Consider the following 22483-nt stretch of genomic DNA (forward strand, 5'->3'; position numbering starts at 1 on the left):
GAACTCTCAAACCTCTCTCCCTCCTAAAAATCCTGGTGGCATTTAATCAAATCTGTTTCTGGTGTATGTTCCCCCTCCATCCCCTCCCTAACCTCAAATGGCCACACTGCTGATTCCACACGTGATAAAGCTGAATGTCTAAACTCGGTGTTTGCATCTAAATCTTGTGTCCTAAACCCATCACTCTCTTTCTACCCACTTTATCCAGTCGCACCCAACTGTCCCTGGACTCTGTATCCTTTTCTCCTGACAAGGTGGAGAGCTTTCTTTCAAACCTCGAGTCAGATTCTGCAACCGGTCCAGACGGCATCAGCCCACGTGTCCTCAAAGCCTGCTCTTCTGCTCTTGCTCAATCTCTCTCTGTTCTATTCACCCTCATTTGCCCAAGGTCATCTGCCATCTGCTTGGAAATCTGCTAACATCACTGCCCTGCATAAAAAAGGTGCAAAAACAGATCCCTGTAACTACAGACCAATCAGCCTTCTCCCAATCATCAGCAAGGTTATAGAATCCAATATCGCTTCAGACATGAAATCCTTCCTATTCTCCAAAGGCTTGATTTCCAATCATCAATTTGGTTTCAGGCCAGGTCACTCTACCCTGGATATGCTGCTTCTGCTCTCCCATCAATGGATGGAGGTCCTCAATGCCAGACAGGAAATCCGAGCCGTATCCCTGGACATATCTCGTGCTTTTGACACAGTCTAGCACCCTGCACTACTCACCAAACTCTCTTCCCATGGTATTCAAGGCCATCTCCACTCATGGCTCGCAGACTTCCTCTCCTGTCGCAGTCAACGAGTGGCCCTAAATGGAGTTCTTTCATCCCCTCTTCCTGTGCAGGCTGGAGTTCCTCAAGGTAGCGTTCTGGGCCCTGTTCTTTTTCTGATTTTCATCAATGACCTCTCGGACTCTCTGGAAAATCCTCTATTTCTCTCTGCCGATGACTCCACCCTCTGCCGTACCATCTGTCATCCCTCAGACCGGCAAGCATCAGCTTCTTCGCTCACTGCAGATCTGGATAAAATCACAAACTGGTCCAACACGTGGAACATGTCTTTCAATCCAGACAAATCTCACACTCTCCCTATGTCTCTTCGAAAGGACCGTTTAGAAAACCCCCCATCCACTTTCTCAACAATCCTCTGGAAGAAGTCTTTTCTTTCATGCTTCTGGGTCTCACTATTTGCCATGACCTTTCCTGGTAAAGTCACATTTCCAACCTCGCCTCAAAAGCCAGTCGCAGACTGGGAATCCTTCATCATGCAAAGTCCTTCCTCGGCCCTCTTGAGCTCCTGACCACTTACAAAGCTTTTGTCCGTAGCCTGATGGAGTACTGCTCTCCCCTCTGGGCTGGTGCTCCTGCCTCCCACCTTTCTTGGCTTCACGCTGTCGAAACCAGGGCATTTAAGATCATCGGCATCTCCCACAATGAAGCTGAGTCTTTGGGCCTCTCACTCAATCACCGCAGGTTGTTCGGTGGTCTTTCTGTCTTCTACTGACTCCTCTCCAGCCTTGCCCCCCTGCTCTCTCTGCGATTTGTCCCCACCACATTTCCACAGGGCGCTCAAGGTCCGCCAACAACCCCCTTCTGGTAAAACTACAAAAATCACGAATCACTGCTCATATACACTCTTTCATTCCTCTTTTTTCCCGCCTTTGGAATAAACTTCCTCACTCTATTCTTTCCCATTCTTCCGTCCAGGCTTTCAAAACAGCTGTTCACCACCACCTCTTATCTTCCCCCATCCAAATCCTCGATCTTTTCTACCCCCGATAATCCACCCAAGCCCACTTCCTTCAATTCCCCTGCTTTTCTTCCTGAAAGTCCCTGTGATGTCCATCTTCTCTTCGCCATGTTCCCCGTCCCATCCCCAACCCTCTCCCTTCCACAGTTCAACTAATATGTCTGTTCCCCACTGTCGTGTCCCTTCCACTCCCGCCCCTCTTGTCTCATGCCTCCTTGCTGTGAGTTGTGTGTTAGCTCTCATACGAGCCTCGACCAAGGTATACAAAAAAAAAAAATCTTCAAAGAACATTGAAATTTAACATCATTGTATTTTATTTTGTGTTATACCTTTCAAGACAATCTTCAAAGAACGTTGAAACATTGGGTAAATTCTGTGATGTCGGAGGTCTCGGAAGTATCCATCTTGGAGGCACGATATTAATAAATATATTGAGGTTGTAAAATTCCTAACTAGCAAAATAGATTTCTATCAGGATGTCATTCATAGCTTTCCATTCCTTGTGGAGATCATTGGCATACCAATTCCCCTCATATATTAATGACTTTGAAATGCTGTAATAAAATATGAAAATAAATAATTAGTTATATAATTAATCCTCCACAATTAAAATGAAGACCAATTACTGCACCATAGTTCCAAGAAGGAAGCCAGACTTCCTATCTGGGAAGGCACTACGTTTCATGGTTTTGAAGTTATAAATGAGATAAACACACACACACACACACACACACACACACACACACACACACACACACACACACACACACACAAAACTTCCCAATGTTGCAATGGGTCATTATATTCTTCCGGAGATGAAAGATGGTTCATCTCTGTTGGGGCAAGCATTGAGTCATAAAGCAAATTCTCGTTCATCTCCGTCAGTCAAATATTTTTTGAGTGAGACAAATGCCACACATATAAAGCATTTTTGAGGAAGTGAGAAACAGTATAACTATTTCCCGGCATTACTGTGTGCAGTTGAAAAAAAAGAAAACAGAACAGTGGGAGTAAGTCTGGGAAAATATCCAAGTTAAGAAATGCTGTCATTTCTCAAAAATTTAATATGTTCATATTTGAGAAAAGGTTCGAGGATGGAAAATATTTTATAAGAGACGAGAGATACAAAACAATTTTATAAAATTGAACATAAATATTTATTGACTCTATATAAGTTTAAGGTATATGTGTCGACCCAAAATATGCTTCGAGAAGAACATTAAGAGAGGTTTGTCATTTCATCTCTGCTCAACAAAGATACTTAAAGGCCAAAAGAAGAGTATATTAAAAGAGACCATGAACTTCAACATTACCTTGAATGTATATGGAAGAGAAAGGATGGCTCTGGAGAGATGAATCTTATTTGAAATTATAAACACAAAATATTCTCAGAAACTGTTAGTAAGAAAGCTCGAACAGCATTTGATGATAAAAGACATACGAGTGATGGAACAAATACATTACCTTATGGGTTTAATGTATAAGTATGAATAAAAAAACATGGGGTTGGGGGGTTTTAATGGGGTACCACAGTTTAACAGGGTACCAATTTTTAAAATTGATGAATAAATTAAATTATTCCCGAAAATTTAACACAAACAAATATTTATAGGATCTCTATTTGACGACTCAGTTTGGTTAAATAAATGACCATGTGAAAGGAAGGTGAAGCCCAGCCCACGGCAGGGGACTCATGTCAAAAGGGAGGTGTTTGACACAGTAATGTGTTCCAGTTTGAAAAGGAGAAATATGAGTGAGCGTAATCGAGCGCATATTGCGAAATTTGAGAAATGGGACACATTAATGCATCAAACCCTCCTTTTTGCCACGACTCATGCTTTAGAATGGATCCTTAGATTTCCCCCTTATAACTCATTACAATTACCCTTTAGAATGCTTTTTCATTACTAGTGGGTCCGTTGGTTCATTGGCCTTCAAGGCCTTGTTGCATACCTGACTGCTGTACTGTTGGAGCATTGGTTTGCATTTCACGAAAGCCAAGATGTGCTTTGGCCAAGGCAGAGATTATACGTTTGTTATTATTCTTGCCAAATTATATAACTAATATTATTGTTGTTAATATTAATTGTATAACTTAATATCCGGTTTGTAACTGTTTTTTCATTACTTTTGTTAAATATTTTTGTAAATACAATGCCATGCTGCAGAAGGACCTATTTACCTGCTCTCGACACCTTAACATGGCAGGCATTTAAAACATGGGAAATATTTGGCTTCTTTAGAGTTAATTAGCCTAATCATCTCAGGAGATCATGTGTCATATTCCACATCAGAATGCTCATGTTGAACTAAACAAAAACATGCCCACACCCCTCCCCCCTTACACGCACACACACACACACACACACACACACACACACACACACGAACAAACACAGACAAACACACACACACACACAAACACACACATACACAGACGAACACACACAAACAGACAAACACACATACACACACACCTCATCCATTTTTGTGGAGTCATAAAGGGTCTACAGAGTCTTATGGGTATTTTTGGTCTTCAGAGTCTTTTGGGTGCTCAGGAACTGTTGGGTCATCTGGGTTTTTGGGGTCTGATATGACAGAAGGTCCAGGTCTCTTTGGTCTTCTGGTTCCTCAGAGTCTTTTGGGTCCTTGAGGTCTTTTGGGTCGTTGTTGGTCCTCAGGAACGTTTGGGGTCATTTGGGTTTTTTGGGTCTTCTGGGTCTTTCTGTTTTTTTGTCCTCTCGGTCTTCTAGGTATTTTGGGTCTTAAGCTCTTTGGGGTGTTAATGGTGTTGGGGATCTTAAAGTGTCTTCAAAGGTCGAAAGGGTCTCAGCAGTCTAAAAGGTCAAAAGATACATTCCAATCGTACGTAATTAATTAAAAGATGTATATAATAACACAAAAATCATGACACACACGTGCACACACACACACACACACACACACACACACACACACACACACACACACACACACACACACACACACACACACACACACACACACACACACACCTCATCCATTTTTCATGGAAACACCATTTGTTAAAAAGGTACTTCTTCATTTTGACAGAAGTATGGATTTACAGATGGGAGTCAAATATTGGAGCAGCTTCACCACTTAAAAATCTATACAAATAAATGGCACTGTGTGTGCCAAAGTGTCTCCTACATAACTCCAGAACCATAAAACCTTTCCGCATGAAACTTTGCAGGCATATCAAGGGTACTCCAAAGGAGTGCATGAATGAAAAATGGGTGCTTAGGTAAAATTAAACACCACTTTTAAAGATAATTAATGGCCTTATCTAATTATCATTTAATAAGGCTTCATCCTTGGTCAACCCTGTTGTCAGCTCGCTCTCCCTCGTGGGTCTTAATTCGTCATTTGTTTTGGCCTTCTCAACAATGCCTTGAGTTAGAACAGGCCGCAACAGTTTTTTTTAACAAAAAAGTGCTCATTTTTTACCACTTTCCTCACTTGTATCACCGAATGCCTCATCTTCATACCGAAAGATTGCTGGATACAACGCAATGCTTATAAAGCCCTGTAGACACCATTGTCCATGCCTTTCTTTCATTTCCACATATGCAAATCTCTGGAATCTCTGAACATGAGCCGAATTTCAAAATTTGCACTGCGGAATTGACCTTAGCAGTAGTTCCGACTGCTAAGAAACTGTTTATTATATTCCTTATCAACCGTTTCGTTGGAGTGCTTGCATGGGTGCTTACTCCACTTGGTGTGCACTCTCTAAGCTGTGTGGATATTGCAAGCTGCAAGCCATGAAAATATATGGCAAAAGTACCAGCACTACCCCTCTGTTAAACGCAATGAAAAATACATCGCTCACTGCAGAAGGTTCAGGCCGCACCTGCCTGTTTTGGGCCAAGCCTGCCATTCCTTATCGATGGATGGAGGAAAGGTATGGATGTAATGGATGGGTGGAGGGAAGGGGTGGATGGATGGATGGAAGCAAGGGATGGAGTGAAAGAATAGAGGGAAGGGAAGGATGGATGGATGGACCAAACCAATATTTGCAAACCATAGCAAGACAAGAGATGGCAGAGTGAATGATTTTATCACACATGTTGTCGTTTTTGAAAATAATATTACAAACTGATATTCAAGACAATGTTAGGTGATAATGTAAACAAAGTACATAAATAAATCTTGTCTTAGGAAATCTGATAAACGTTGAAAATATAACCTTCACCTGAGAGCTGTCATGGTGAGCACTGCCCAGAGACACTCAGAGACATTCGGAAATGCACCCACTGATGGAGAACTTTAGAAATTATTCGGGGATAGTTGTTTCCAAACCCCAAGCTCATTGCAGTTGCTGCAGGCAATGCAATAGCAGATGAAGGAACAGCAGCTGGGAACTAATTAATTCATCATTCATTCCTTACACCTCATGTTCACTCTGGGAAACTGGAGCATCCTTCCATTTGAAGCATACGCTGTGCAGAGTGTTGATGCTGCCAAAGCACTCTCCTTGCCTATTGTGCACAATCCTGGGCGGGTCGCCACTCTGACGTAGGATACTCAAATGACTCAATCATCCCAGCAAACTGGAACTCATTTTGCCAACCTCAGAAGGATGACAGGCTGATTCAACCCCAGCTGTTGTTAATTAAGCAGCCAACATGGCTCAAATTCAGGACCCTAAGATCGTAAGCCAGCCACACAAACCACTAAGCCAACACCTGGCTTGTCAGGTCAGGTAAAAAATGTGATATTTGTGAACAGCTGAATGGATTTAAATCAAACTTATTACAAATCTTATAATGATGTAATAATGTGGGTGGAGGCATATCTGTCGAGGTCGTGACGTCAACGAGTGGAGTTCTGGATGAACAATGAAATACCACTCTCACCGTGTAATTATGAAAGCGAATATCAAACCAATTTTTTTTTTTCCAAAAACTGGGCAAAGTTGGATGTTCGTTGAGAATTCTATTTTTTTGAGAACGTTTCAATTAAAAATTAACAATTTTTGGGGAAAACAACACTTGTTCTGTCAAACAATTCGTTTATTCTTCTTCAGGACCTGACTGTTGGTATTGCATCAATGCTGGGAGGGCAGCTTTGCCACTGATACAGTGCCCCTGAATGTGAAAGCACAAATTTGGAATTTATCCAAGTGTCAGCAATAACTCACACACTCTTCATGCAGGAAACCGTGGGAACAGCAGCATCCACTAACTAGAGAGTTCGTATAACACCATACCCCATGCAGTGTTCAAATGTATGCTTAAAATCATGTAATAAAATAATGATTTTAAAGATCATCAAAAAACAAAAAATATAGGAATTCAGCGTGAATGTTGCAGTCTTATATTCCAATCTTATATATGGTAATAAGAAGACAATAAACCACAATTTAGGAGATGAATGCTTTATTGGTCACCATAGGACACAGCATCAATCAGCATCATACATAGCTGTATCGGCGGCTTCTTTTTCACCCCATTACTGAACCCTTTCACAGGCCATACCCTCTTGTGCTATATATCGATATTTTACATAGTTCTTGGAAGTACTGTATTATGAAAGCGATTTGTGTTATACAGTGTTCAAGTTGATGATTCAATTTGAATAAAGGTTTAAAGACGCTTAAAGGCATATAAATAAATTAATTCCGGGTTTTACCACCGTTTTACCCAGTGTCTATAACATCACCCTATCTAACACGTCACCCTCAGTTCTTTTTGCATGCTGTTTATATTCTTTATGATGTCCTTAAAAAAAGTAAGTTCCCTGTTTGGAATGATTTTCAATGTTGTTTAAATGCCAAGAAAGCAGACACATTAAAAATATTGTCGCACTCCTACCTGTGCATGTTCAAATGGGATGAATTCAGAGTCAAAGTACTGTAAAATGGCAAACTTGTCTTCCTATTCATGTTCAAAATATAACACTCGTTTGAACTAAGTTGTTCCTCTCTCATAAACTGAAAAAGACAGATGGACGAACATGAATCAATTGCTTCACACCACTTTTCGCTTCGTGTGCTCGGGGTAACTAATGGCGGCAGATGGGACTCCAAATTACCGTCCATTGTTGGGGGGGGTGGGGGCACACACATTGAAGCCTCGCCCAGCCTGAAAGCACAAGGATGACAGTTTATAACTTGGTCAGAATTTGAATCCATAACGGGCAGCAGAGAGTCAAGTGTACATACCTCGAGGCTATCCTGCCAGCCTGATGTGTCTTTATTATCTCCATAACCGAAGATGGATGGAGGTTATGTTTTTTACTGTCTGTGTTTCCTTTTCTGTCTGTGAGGAGGATATCTCAAACAGGTACGAATAAATTTTAGGGAACACTTTGGGTATGTGACAAGAACGAATTGATGATTATAACAATGGTGGAGATCCAGATATGGATCAAAATAGTACAATTTTTTTTAATGATTCCTCACCGTTGAGAGATTGGGCCAAAAACGATATATAGCACGATATCTCAAAATTTTTTGGACGGATTATGAAAAAACTAGGTGGAAGAGTTGGTTAGGTGACCAGAACAAGCTGATTAGATTTTGGTTCAGGTCCAGATCAAGATCCAGCCCATCAGTGGGATACAATACGTAAACGGTTCAGTCTTGCAGAGGTATGCACTCCATCGAGTGCCATTCTATTTGTCCAATTTAAAGATGAGCTATTGTTTTTTTTTAGAGGATAATGACTTTTTAATGGTTTATTTTCTCTTGAAAATAATGACATAGCATTTTGGTACAAAAATACATGCAAGTAAACCATAATTTATCAATACAATTGTAAATATTTCCGTTGCAACAGCGAACTTTCCCTGTGTCGTGCTACGTGCAGGGATAAATGCCAGTATTGCCATAAACAAGAATAATATCCAAAATGTAATGTACTTGGAGTCGGTACTGGAAGATGAAACCTTCTGTGCCATAAAACAGCATGTTACTGCAAGTATAGCCAAGTAACCGAGGCATAAGCTATTCCACAAAAGTGTTGAATTTGAACACTGTAAGATGATGGTGCCTGGACGAGTTACTGTATTTCTGTCAACAGTAGATGCTTCCGTAAAAAGCAAAATTGTACAAAAAAATAATTGTGGCATCACAAAAAAGAAAATATTCATTTGTTCGCTCATGAGCTTCAAGAAAGTTTTCTTTGAATTTCTCTGTCCTGAAGAAGTCTCACTCTGGCAAACTGTTCCACCTGGTAGAAAAACAAATATATCCGATTATTTTAACCTGCTCTCCATTAAACCATAGTTAAGAGAGCTCAAATGAAACTTACTTCCTTCAAATGTATTGATATTCACCATTATGTTAATCCATACTTATTATATATATATATATATATATATATATATATATATATATATATATATATATATATATATATATATATATATATATATATATATATTTGCGGATTCGCACCCGCCGGTGTGCTGGCGGACACGTAACTCGAATTGCGGCACGTCGCGACCCTCTCGGACTAACGCCGGGAACTAGTCACGGGTGGGTCTTTCGGCCTCACCATGATCGTGCCAATCGGCCCCCCGCGTGGGATAGGGTTGTTCGCCAAATTCGACCTACTAAGTACCCACACGGAGGGTAGACCGGGCGATCGCACCTCGCCGCAGGTCGACTTCGGACACGGGCCACTTTAAGCGACCCATTCCATACTATCGGGATAACCGAGCGGTGTTATCGTAAACTTCGACGGTTCCGATTAATTATATCGGGCGTATTTAGCCCACGACCAACCCTTTACGTGAAGTAAGATGGAGATTCAATTAGAGAAAAGACGAAGCGAAACGGGAGAAACAGTTCAACATAAAGCACATTTATTCCGCGGCAAACGGAAAGCACACAAATACAATTACCACAATTATGCACCAAAAGCAGATGTAACAAAAGAAGAAACAACAATTACGCACCAAAAGCAATTGCAACAAAAGAAACACAATGCAGATCTACTACCGACTACGCGAGCACACGGCAACACTTACACAGTTTTACTTCACAGACGGCGCCGACAACACATATACTCCAAAGCAAAAGAAAAAAAGGGGCCACCCTCAACGATAAGGGGGCAGACAGGCCTGGGGCCGAGACCGCGTCGAGCCTACCCGTCTGGTGATGAGCCGCAAAATGGCGGCGGCGCCCCGACTCCGCGGGCCTCGCTGGCACTGCCTGGAATGGGGTGGGAACGGGCCCCCCTTCTCACACTATCTCAGCATGGGGGGAAACAGGGGGGGGTTGTTGATGCTCGGGGGAAAGAGGATATCTGGCTGGCTTGGGTCCCGCGACGAGCGACTCCACTGCGACCTCGACCGCGTTCCCGGCCTCCCCTCTCCGCAGCTCCCCGACTCTGACACGAGCGCAGACCTCCACAAAGCTCCTTGGCTTCTCCAGACTCTCCGGACCCCGACAGATACTCTCTCGACTGATTTCGCCGCCGCCACAACTCTCCAATTCTTCCCTCGATTCGCCCTGCGCTCGGCGCTTTATAGTGCGACAGAAGAAACCATATGCAGATTTTTGGACCAGGATCGGCTCGGGGGCGGAGCCACGCTCGCCCATTGGACAGAGGAAAAGTGGGCGTGAATCATTCCCGATCCTCGAATCCGCATATATCGATTATACTCCGACGCGCCTGGAGGCGGGGCCAAATCGCCCCACGCTCGCTGATAGGACGGAACAGAAGTGGGCGTGAATCATTCCTGATCCGATTTCTCGGAAAGGCCGCTTTTTGCACCCGCTACTAGGTGCGCGCCCTGTACGAGTCCAGGATCGGTGCCCACAAGCAGCGCGGGAATGGCGGTGATGCGATGGTTGCGAGAGCGAGATGTGACGGTAAAGGTCGTGGCTGTTGGCGTTGTTGTTGTTGTGAAGTGGCGTTGCGGTTGGTGGTTGTTGTGTGATGGCTGTTGAGACGTGGTTGGCTCAAAATAAAGATAGAACAGAAAAACGGCTATCTTGAAGGGTCGCAGCCCGAATGAATGACATTTATTCCCTCTAAACAACGGGTTTGGGCTAACTACACATATACTTACAGAGATATCTCACCTATGGGACCTGAATGGTGGTTTGCGAATTTCCTCAACCACAACAATATATATATATATATATATATATATATATATATATATATATATATATATATGTATGTGTATATGTATATATATATATATGTATGTGTATATGTATATATATATATATATATATATATATATATATATATATATATATATATATATATATATATATATATATATATATATATATATATATATATATATATATATATATATATATATATATATATATATATATATATATATATATATATATATATATATATATATATATATATATATGTATATATATATATATATATATATATATATATATATATATATATATATATATATATATATATATATATATATATATATATATATATATATATATATATATATATATGTATATATATATATATATATATATATATATATATATATATATATATATATATATATATATATATATATATATATATATATATATATATATATATATATATATATATATATATATATATATATATATATATATATATATATATATATATATGTATATATATATATATATATATATATATATATATATATATATATATATATATATATATATATATATATATATATATTTGTTGATGTCTTTATTTTTTATTTATTTATGCTTTGAAACCTAAAACAACTACTGAACCCCCCCCCCAACTCGCCCCCCTCCCACCACTGATCTCCACTGGACATTCAGTCCTACACCATGAGACATAATCTGCAGTGATGGTCTCCATGTGAGACATAATCCGCTGCGATGCTCACCATAAGTAAGGAGGTGGGTCTGATGTTTAAACGATGAATGTGGTCATCATTGGTTATAGATTTACCGGTATACCATCCTTATGAGGGAAACCAAGCCTGAAATCTGGATAGGTGGCTCCGTTTCATTTTTAACTGATGTTGAATATGTAATCTTTCTCAGTTTGACAGAGTCGCCGGGACGAGGCTTCTGTGTTGGAGGTGATGTTTTGGTGTTGGACTCTGTCCAATGGAGATAGGGGTAGTGCTCGTCGCATGACACATGTTTCGATTTACACACCGATCACATCACGTGCCTTCTGTTTGAATGGTTTGCATTTGTGGTAACAATCATCTGGGTGGCAGACGGATAGTTTTTCTTTGTCGATTATGTGGTTTTACGATGTGAGACATAATCCTTGGCGAAGCCCACCATAACAGCCAGGAGTTGCGTCTAACACATATGTGTATGTATATATATATATATATATATATATATATATATATATATATATATATATATATATATATATATATATATATATATATTGGTTGATAGATCCAACCTTAGTTTCACAACATCCGTCTACCGGAAGCAGACTTTCACAGGGCAGTATACTCGCTGGGTCTCCTACAGCTCCAAGAGAAACTAAATTGCCTTGATCAATATCCTGGTTAACAGAGCACAGAAGATTTGTTCACCTTGTAATCTTCCTGCTGAAATTGACAAAATCATGAATATACTTGGTGAGAATGGTTATCCTGAGCAGATAGTTAAGAGATACCGACACAAATTTCTAAACTCGACAAAAGATCGGAAGATTGGTCCAGACAAATGTCCAGTCTATATCAGGATGCCCTGGAAAGGGCAATCATCACGAAGGTTTGAAGTACAAATCAAACATATTGAGTCCAACACGTTCCTGGATGTGCAACCCCGAGTAATCTTCACCTCTCGCCGTTTGCTGACTTCAGTCAACAAGGATGTGCTACCCAGCTCACAAACAAGCAATATTGTTTATGAGTTTAAGTGCCGATGGGAAGCTTGGTACGTTGCCCGCACAACACTAACATTGGCTGATCGGATCAAACAACACTTGCCTTTGGCGATTTGATGAAAGATTGTGAGGGTTGGAACACAACCAGTGCGAGCATGTCGAAATATCTAGCAACCACCGGCCACTGTACCTGCTTCATCTGCCATTGCACAGCACCTGGTTGCCAACCCTATCTGTGCAGATCAGTACAAGGCAGATATGTTCAGGATATTGAGCCGAGGTCAGAGCTCATTTCATTTTCGTATGTTGGAAGCAACCTTCATCCTTACCACCGATCCAATATTATGTCATCAAAAGGAATTTGTACGATCTCTGTGTCTCTTTCATCATGGAAAGATGAAGGCAAGTACGGTAACAAATGGTGAATGGACCTTCGGGGAAACCCATTCCCCTTCTCTCCAGGATGTGGTTGCAAACGTCAATCATTGAAGAACTCTGCTCCAGCCAATGGGAGCTCGAGGTGAAGATGATGAGCTGACCAATGGGTGTTCAGATTAACCGTGACGTCGTTACGGTTGAAGCAATCTGTGTCTACCTTGTTGAGACCTGCATATAAAGCACACACCTTCACTTCCTTCTTCACTTGCTGCGATTTTTTTACCATGAAGAGTGCAGCACGAAAAGCTTCAGTCACTATTATATCGTGTTTATTTGTATCCATATTAAAGTTCTGTCGTACCAAATATTGACAACCAAATTTTGACATGGAAATGTTAACCACCATGAAGAAAGGTGAAGAAAAATTTAAAGAAATATTAGTCTTTTGTATGAGCAAGTGTCTGACCTCATTTTCCTCAAAAATGGGCATATTTAGTTCATTTTGTGGTTTACATGTTCCAATCTAAAACCTCACATGACAGAGGTTATTATGGCTAACCAGTTTTGTTTTATTTTTGTATACAATGTCGACGCTTGTATAAGAGCTAACACACAAAACATATAACAAACGGAGCAGGAGACAAGATGGGCAGGAGAGCGAAGCAAAAAACAGTGTGGAACAAAGACATTAGGAGAGCTGTTGAAGGGAGCGAGGGATGTGGCAGGGTACATGGGGTAAACAAGATGGACACGACAGGGATTTTCAGGAAGAAAAGCAGGGAATTTGTGGCAGGTGCGTTTTGGGTGGATTAACGGGGGTTGAAAAGATGATGGTTTTTGATGGAGGAAGATAATAGATAGTGGTGAACAGCTGTTTGAAGACCTGGAGTGACAAATGGGAATGAAAAGAGTGTTGGTGTTTGTTCCAGAGGTGAGGAAATAGAGGAAAGAGTGAAGGTGAGCAGTGATTCTTGATTTTAGTAGTTTCAACAGAAGGGGGTTGCTGGTGGATGTGGAATGCCCTGCCGAAATATGATGGGGGGTGGGGTGGGGTAGTTGTGGGGGTGAGGCCGGAGAGGAGATGGTTTAACATTCCTCCGGTGAAAGAGTGAGACCCAAAGGCTCAGCTTAATCGCAGGAGATACCAATGTTCCGTGGTTTCTACAGAGTGGAAGAAAATTAATTATATTCATGTACTCTCAATTATAATTGTTGCTGGTACTTTATAAATTTAATTTTTATGCGAAAGTCGAATTGGCTACCAGTAATGTTTCCCTTTACCCCAGAGTATTTTGACCTACATATTGATAAAAGGAATGTCTCACAATGAAACAGGGTGAGCTGGTTGATAACACTGCAAACTTTCATCACGATTGTGTCATTCTCTCCCTCCACCCAAAGTGGACACGTTTTGCAGTTTTGAGTTATTTTGCCAAATGCTTATAAGCTAATCCTGGAGTTGAGTTGCCAAATGTCTCCACTTCCAGCCTTTGGAATGTCAAATTGTATATAAGAAGAATTGCTTCAGGCTTCTGTTTCAGTGGTCCATTCAAATGTTTCAGTGAATCATTCAATGCTATTCCTCTGTATATATGAAATTAAAGATTCTCATTTGGTATGCTGATCCAACTTGTGTAAATTGAGTTATTTTCCACCACAACAGCAAATAGAGGGGAAGCACTCGGGAGAGTGCAAAACCTCCGCCGCCAATACTGCTGGGTCACTCAAGTGAACCTTATATCTTAGGGCCCTGTCACACCTTGACGTTTTAGGCAGCAATGGCAACGTATAAAAATGTATGTAAAACGCTGGCGTAGGCTGAAATTTTGATGTTTTTTTTGTTAAGTTTTTGGCGTATTCATAACGTGTTGATCGTTTGCATAACATATTAGTCACGGGCACAGAACGTTTCGTTGTGTTATACATAACTTTAACCAACGAATGCTTACCTTGTGGTCGGCGTTCAAAACCTATGACAAACGAGAGTTTAACTTACCCTTTCCGTGCTATACGTATCGCCGGCAAACTCGTGGCGTAGCCAGTTAAATACTTGCCGGACGCCAATTGAAATCAAAACTGCCTGAGAATTTGAAGTGTCAACATCGCAGTCACACCTTGATGATTTTGCCAGCGTATGCCATTCTATGAAAAATGTGTTTACAACGCTAGGCACATGTCAGATATGTTACAGGTAAGTTGTGTTTACATTTAGAGGTTGCTGGAAATCATTGAAGTACGCTGGCATATTACCGAGTCCGTTTGTTATGTCGTGAAATTTCAAGCATGCTGAAAATTTTAAGACGTACTCGAGGTAAGGCTCACATGTTTCGCATGCGTTGGCATCTGTTCCTAGCACGTTCCGCGATCGTTTAAACACGGTGAGCACACGTTACTTGTAGGTTACTCATAAGTCGAAGCACGTCAAGGTAATGGCCAACATACTTGAAACCAAATTTCTAATCGATGAGTAACGTGCTTTGAACAAATGAGTAGCGTCAGCTTAGTCTATGTTTAACGTGCTTGGAAACTATGAGTAACGTGCATTGAAGCTATGTATAACTGGCCTTGAACCAATGACTGGCATGCTAGGAACGTAAGAGTAACGTGCGTTTTCCCTGTGAGTAGCATGTTTTGAACCAAAGTAAAACGTGCTTCTAACATTTGAGTAACATGCTATGAACCTATTTGTAACGTATGTAAAACGCACATTGTCGTATGTAGACGAATTAAATTGACGTCTTCCGGACAACCATAGAACTTACTGAAGGTGTTTCTAACTTACTTCTACCGTGTACTGGCATATTGGCAGTGTTTAGGGGAATTGGTATATACAAATGGGCTTCACAATAAAAACCCATCATTGTTCCAGACTCCATGGTGGGTAGATGTGAACACCGGTAGTATCAATACTAGCAGTCCTATTACTAGTAGTAGGTGTGCGTGACAGTAATAATCGTAGTAGTAGTAGTAGTAGTCATGGTCGTAGCATTGGAAGTCGCTGTATGTCTATGTCAGTAGTAGTATGTGAGTGTGATGTGGAGGATGATGGATCCTCGTTGCGTCAACGAATCGGAGAATACTTTGCACCATTGTTCGATGTTCTGAAAGGGCAAAATTTTTTTCCTCATTCCGAAGATGAAATATATCTTTGTTTTACTGTTGAAATTATTAAAAAAGACTTTGACAAATGCATAATGTACGAGTAATGAACACAGAACGCTTCGATAACTTATAGATTAGTTATACCAACGATTGCTTATCATGTTTTAGGCGTCCACAGCCTATGCCCAACGATAGTCGAGCGCATGCATAACGTGGGAGCGCATCGCTTACGATTACGTGACGTTTGCTGTCCACTGACTGCCACTCAACTATTTTAATAAACGACTGTCACTCGCCTATTGTTTTTTGACACTGGCGCAAGGCAATTCAAATCGTTTCCATTGAACGAGTTAACTTGCTGTCACTCGCCTATTGTTTTTTGACACTGGCGCAAGGCAATTCAAATCGTTTCCATTGAACGAGTTAACTTGCTGTCACTCGCCTATTGTTTTTGGATGCTGGTGCTCGGCAATTGAAATCGTTTCCATTGAACGAGTTAAATCGCTTCCACTGGACTATTGAAATGATTTCATAATAATCCTTGGTTATCCTTGGAACCACTCTGGCTAGCAGCTCGTCGAACATCGCTGGAGGCATTCGCAGGAAGTTCATGAAGGATGCATGGTCCTCGTTCTGGAGTTCCACCATGAGCTGGTCATATATGCCGTAATGGCGTCGCCTCCCGATCCATGGTCTGACCCAGTTCCTTCTCCTCCGTTCACATCTTCTTCTCCCGGCTCTATTAGCACGCAACTGGTGCAGTGTCAACTCGATGAGGTCATGTTGATGTTCGAGGACAGGTAGGTATTGTCGTCTCAGCCTTGCCCTATCCTCCACCTCTCGGAATGACATCAACATGTACTCACCACGAAGTCTAAAAAAGACGGGTTCCTCGTGCGAAGGCCCTTTTTATATACCAATTCCCGAAATCGCTGCGAATACGTCATTCTACGTCAGCTGTTTGTTAGAAACGCGTTCAGTAAGTTCTGTGGTCGTCCTGAAGACGTCAAATACGTCAACAATGTATTTGTTCAAAGGACATGCTCTAAAACTAATTCCCAAGCACCTTACTCGTAGATTATAAATAAGTCACGGGTTCCCCAACATTACTTTGATGTGTTTCGATGTATGAGTAACTTTCTAGTTACGCGTTGTGAGCTGTGAACAACGTTCGTGTAGCGTGCTTATAAAAAGTTACCGAGAGTTTATGAATAAGTTTTGGGTACGCAAATGTCACCTCAACGTGTTTCCACATATGAGGAACATATAAATAACGTGTGTCAATGATCGCATAACGTGCCTAAACCTTAGGGCCAGCGTAGCGGAACGTCTGAGCCAAACGCCGAGTACGTCGTAAAATTTTAAGCATACGAAAAGTTGAGAAAAACCACAAAGTTCAACGATTAAAGCCAGCGTACTATGACTTATGGCAGTGTTTTTCAGCGTGCTCTTAATGCATACAAAACGTACCCATAACGTATTTGACGTGTGCCAGCCTATTTGGCAAATTTTTCATAAATCGGCATAGGTTGGCTAAATCGTCAAGGTGTGACAGCCCCTTTATTCATTAAATATGATGTCAACATTGCTGAGAGTTATAGTTCTTTTCTCCACCATTTTTTCTTTGGGGGGGGGGGTTGGAAATAACTTAAAACATGTAAAAATGCAAAAAAAAAAAAAATTTCTCTATCAATTTTTTTTTTTTGGGGGGGGTAACAATGTTTTTTTGGGGGGTTGGAAATCACTTAAAACATGTAGAAATGAAAAAATCTTTTTTTTGGGGGGTAACAATTTTTTGGGGGTTGGAAATCACTTAAAACATGTAGAAATGCGAAAAAAAAAAATTTGGGGGGTAACAATTTTTTTGGGGGGTTTGGAAATCACTTAAAGCATGTAAAAATACAAAAAAAAAAATTTCTCAAACTTCTTTTTTTGGGGGGCGGGGGGGTTGGAAATTACTTAAAATATGTAGAAATGCAAAAACAAAATAAAAAATTTTCTCTAACAATTTTTTTGGGGGGGTAATAATTTTTTGTGGGGGGTTGGAAATCACTTAAAACATGTAGAAATGCAAAAAAAAAATTCTCTATTTTTTATTTGGGGGGGGGGTAAAAAAAAATTTGGGGGGGGGGGGTTGGAAATCATTTTAAACATGTAGAAATGCAAAAAAAAAAAAAAAATTTCTCTAACAATTTTTTTTTTGTGGGCGGGGTGGACCAAGTCCAAAATTTAATGGCATGATCCTTGGACCATATCTAACCCCCCCCCCCCGCCCCACCAAGTTTCGTCGAAATCCGTCGAGGAGTTTTCCGTAATACTGTTCACAAACAAACAAACAAACAAACATAAAGGGGTGAAAACAGTAACCTCCATCCATCTTCGAAGATGGTCGAGGTTAATAAGCCGAGAAAGGTATGAGGCAGGGGCACCATCCCAGAGGGGAGAGCAACACTCCATTGTTACAAACAATGCTTTCAGAAGAATTTTGCAGCATGTTTTGATGATAATGAGTAGCAGTGTAATTAAAGACATTTTCATCAATGAATGTTCCCCAACAGGCTTCATGGTGGAATGTGTTATGAATGCACCTGCTAATTGTTATTGCACAAACATAAAAGAAGGCAAGCCTTTGAAAATGAAAATATATTTAGCTGCAAAAGTTACTTATGTAGGCTATTAACCTTGATTTAATAATTTTGTGTTGTTTCTTTCAAAAATACATATTTAACTTGAATTTTATTTTTACTTTTGTTCACAGCGATCAGGCCCACAATCTTAGTAAGCAAGCAGGATATTGATAATGTCAATAAAAAGAAGATCAAAGCTCTCTGAGCTCGACATGTTATATCAACAGGTTTTCCAAGAAAACTCAACGTGCTAGCAAAGGAAAATGCGACTGTTGCCATCAATACCACCAGGGGCATTATTGAGTCGTTTTTAGAACGAGATAGTTCATGAAACCAAATCATTATAGCAATAAATGCAAGCATGAGCACAAATCCAAAGAGTGCAACAGCAAGAAGTGCAATCGCCAGAGGGTCAGCAAAAGCCAAGTACTCCTCAGGCATGGCAGTGCACACATTTCGATAAATGCTTGACCAGAAGTAATCAGGGCAGCGATAACAGTCTTCAGAACCTGGCATGATAAATTTGTTAATTGTAAAAGGCAATATTTTAAAAATCAATATCACTGATGACAAACATATTCTTGCAATCAGTTACAACACAAAAGGAAGAACTTTCTCAAACAAGATCAGTAATCATTTTAGGAGGACCATAGAGATCAATTTGGACAGAGACTGACCTGTGACATGCAAGATGCTGCTAACAAATGTTGTCATTTGTAAATTAATTGGACAATTGCAGATTTGACAAATGAGTTCCACAATTTGGAACAGATAAATTATACTGACATATCACCTCCAAAGTAAGATAGGGTCCGTTTGGCACTCAGGTCTTTCAATGAACACTGAGATATATGCTTTTGTGGTTACAAATAAAAAAATGCAGAGCTGCCGATCCAAAGCAGAAATCTGAGTGCTACGTGGATGCCATCTCAGTTTGGAGGTAATGTTTCGGTATAATTTATATGCATGATGTTGGCGTCATGTCGCATTTAGGGTCAGTGTACTGTGTGTGTGTGTGTGTGTGTGTGTGTGTGTGTGTGTGTGTGTGTGTGTGTGTGTGTGTGTGTGTGTGTGTGTGTGTGTGTGTGTGTGTGTGTGTGTGTGTGTGTGTAGGTATATATATATATATATATATATATATATATATATATATATATATATATATATATATATATATATATATATATATATATACTAGCAGGGATACCCGTGCTCCGCACAGGAATCCCGTGGATGACGGCGGGTGTGAAGGAGTATATGTCACAGTAAAGTGTAAAATTGTCGAGGCTGCCACCATTATTTTTTTTTTTCATCACCACTATAATATTATATTTTCCCCACCATTCTTTATATGCAGAAGACTTGAGTTCAAAAATGTGAAGATTTATTGACGCATCAGATAAAAAACTATAACGCCTCAACAATGTGATGCTGGTGTCATGTCATCATTTGCGACTTAATTTATACGTCGGGCATAACCCAGCCTGGCCCAGCGTATTTGATTTATTTACGTCTGTTACCTGATAAAAAATTATGTTATATTATGTATACGAAGTTACAACATACCTCGGCCCTTAACCATTCTATAAAATATCTACATTGCCCATAACTATTTAATTATAAAATATTATACACATACGCCATCACCATTCTATTTATATCTGTAATATGTATATATACAAACCACCACCACCACTTTTTTATTTCCCACCACCATTTTTATTTTTCACCAGAAACATGTATTTCCTTCATCGCACATCCTATTTCCGTTTATGAAATAACTGAAGTAGCTCAATAATTTTAGTGGAGTGCTCGAGGATTAACAATATTTGATGTCTTCCCCTCTGGGGCCAAGATGTATAAAGCCTCCGATGATCCCACTCTGGAGCATCCCACATATAGCTGACCATGGGAAAAGCAAGGAGTGGATAATTCCAGCCCTGCTGCTTTCAATGACTGTCCTGTGCCTTATTGATAGACACCGCAAGGCACAGGCATACAGGAAATTGTAGTCTCTTAAATTCAATCGTTGAATTTGATGGAATGAGTGGAATTCGCGGAATGAATACATCTTCTCCTTTCGCACATCCTGTCATGATAGTGGCCTCAATAACATGTGGTAGTAGTCTATTCACAATCAGTTTAGTTTCGTTGCAAAGTTTTGGTGCATCTAGATTACGTAATAACATAATAGGCCATCCAACTTTTAATGACAGATTGTACGGAGGCAATCCTGGTAATTCCAATGAGTTTAGAAATCCTCTGGGATAATGTATGGCTTGCTCAGTATCCAGTGTGATGTCAATAGACTTGTGACTATGTTGTTCACCTGGAACTACTCGTAATAACTGATGGTTTATTACACAGACTGTTTCATTAAGTGGAGCCAGGATTGTTCTTTCACAGAGCGACTGTATGTTTTTGTAATTCGTCGCTAAATGGGGATACACATGAGCCTCTAATTCTTCCATAGATGAAACTATTGTACCACAGTCATCGGGAATAGATATTACATCATTTGTGCTCGGGATTTCAACATTTCCAAGTTTGAGAAGTAATTGTGCAAAATTTCCGGCATCTAAATCACCATATAATTTGACCCTCATATTTGTTGTTAGATGGATAGTTTGCACGAATGTCCAGAGGTATGAAGATTTTATACTGGCTTTCATTTTATCAGCTGGAGTGCCACGGGGTACTACAGTTAAAGTTTGTCTGAAATCGCCAGAAATAACCAGCGTAACTCCACCTATAGGCAGGTCTACTCCTCTTAAATCTCGCATAGTTTTTTCTAATGCTTCAAATGCATCCTTAGGTGACATCATACCTTCATCCCAAACTATGAGGTCACAATTCTTCAGCACTTTTTCTGCTTCAGTTTGTTTGCCAATGCCACAAAACGGATATTCCATTGTAGCTAAGTCGAGAGGCAATTTGAAAGCAGAATGCGCTGTGCGGCCACCTGAAAGTAGTGTTGCGGCAATACCGGATGAAGCAACGGCAAATGCGATCTTTTTCTGGATCCTCATCTTAGCAAGCGAAAGGTTGAGGACAAATGTTTTGCCAGTACCACCCGGGGCATCCAAGAAAAATATCACACCACTTCCCTCTTGAACCGCTTCAGAAATCAGTTGATATGCATTACTCTGATCCTGTACCAGAAGCGGCTCTTTGTCAGAAACAAACTTTGCGAGAGTATCTGTGTTGTAGTTTGTTTCACGGAACCATTCTCCACTGATGGTTGCGCTTGCAGACCTATTAGAAGAGGGAAGTCCCCACTTAGTTAAATCTTTCCTGCTCATGCATAATACCAAATCTTCAATGTATATTAGAGCCTCATTGAACGTATCTGGTGTGTACTGGATGTCCTCTTGGGGGTGTTCTCTTTGGACTCTGTTTTTTACATCCTCAGACAGGGCCTCTTTGTGAATGTCCCATAGGCTTTTGGGATCTGACATCTCACACGCAGTTATCATAATAGCAAATAGATACCTCATTGTCGATGGGGATTGAGAAACATTTGCCTCTTCAAGCGTGGCGTTCCAATGGGCATCGTCTTCGAGGAGTCCGAGGAGATTGCAAGCCTCACGGAATGTGCTGCAAATTTTCCCGTCCACTGTTCTCAGGTCTATGAAACTCACTGGACCTCGTTTCACTTGCAGGAGGAGGCGGACGCAGAAACACTCAAAATTATTGGGATGTACTGTGTATACTTGATCCAATGCGTCAGATTTGTAAATGCCGGGATATCCTGGAACTTCTGAACCTTGCTTCC

At 40.4% G+C, this 22483-nt stretch overlaps 1 protein-coding gene across 1 annotated transcript in view; it reads right to left on the minus strand.

Moving 5' to 3' along the window:
- Nucleotides 1–7276: 7276 nt before the first annotated feature.
- Nucleotides 7277–22483, minus strand: part of LOC147035742 (extracellular calcium-sensing receptor-like) — a 103274-nt gene continuing 88067 nt past the window's right edge. The window contains exons 8-9 of the mRNA XM_085847189.1: nucleotides 18828–19217; nucleotides 7277–8944 (exon numbers count right to left, since the gene is read on the minus strand). Coding sequence (XP_085703315.1) covers nucleotides 8451–8944; nucleotides 18828–19217 — 884 coding nt within the window. The 3' untranslated portion in view covers nucleotides 7277–8450. The remainder of the gene's footprint in view (nucleotides 8945–18827; nucleotides 19218–22483) is intronic.

This window comes from Eptatretus burgeri, chromosome 1 (assembly GCF_056783735.1).
Source record: "Eptatretus burgeri isolate ZD-2024b chromosome 1, Ebu_testis_v1, whole genome shotgun sequence".
Classification (NCBI taxonomy): Eukaryota; Metazoa; Chordata; class Myxini; order Myxiniformes; family Myxinidae; genus Eptatretus; species Eptatretus burgeri.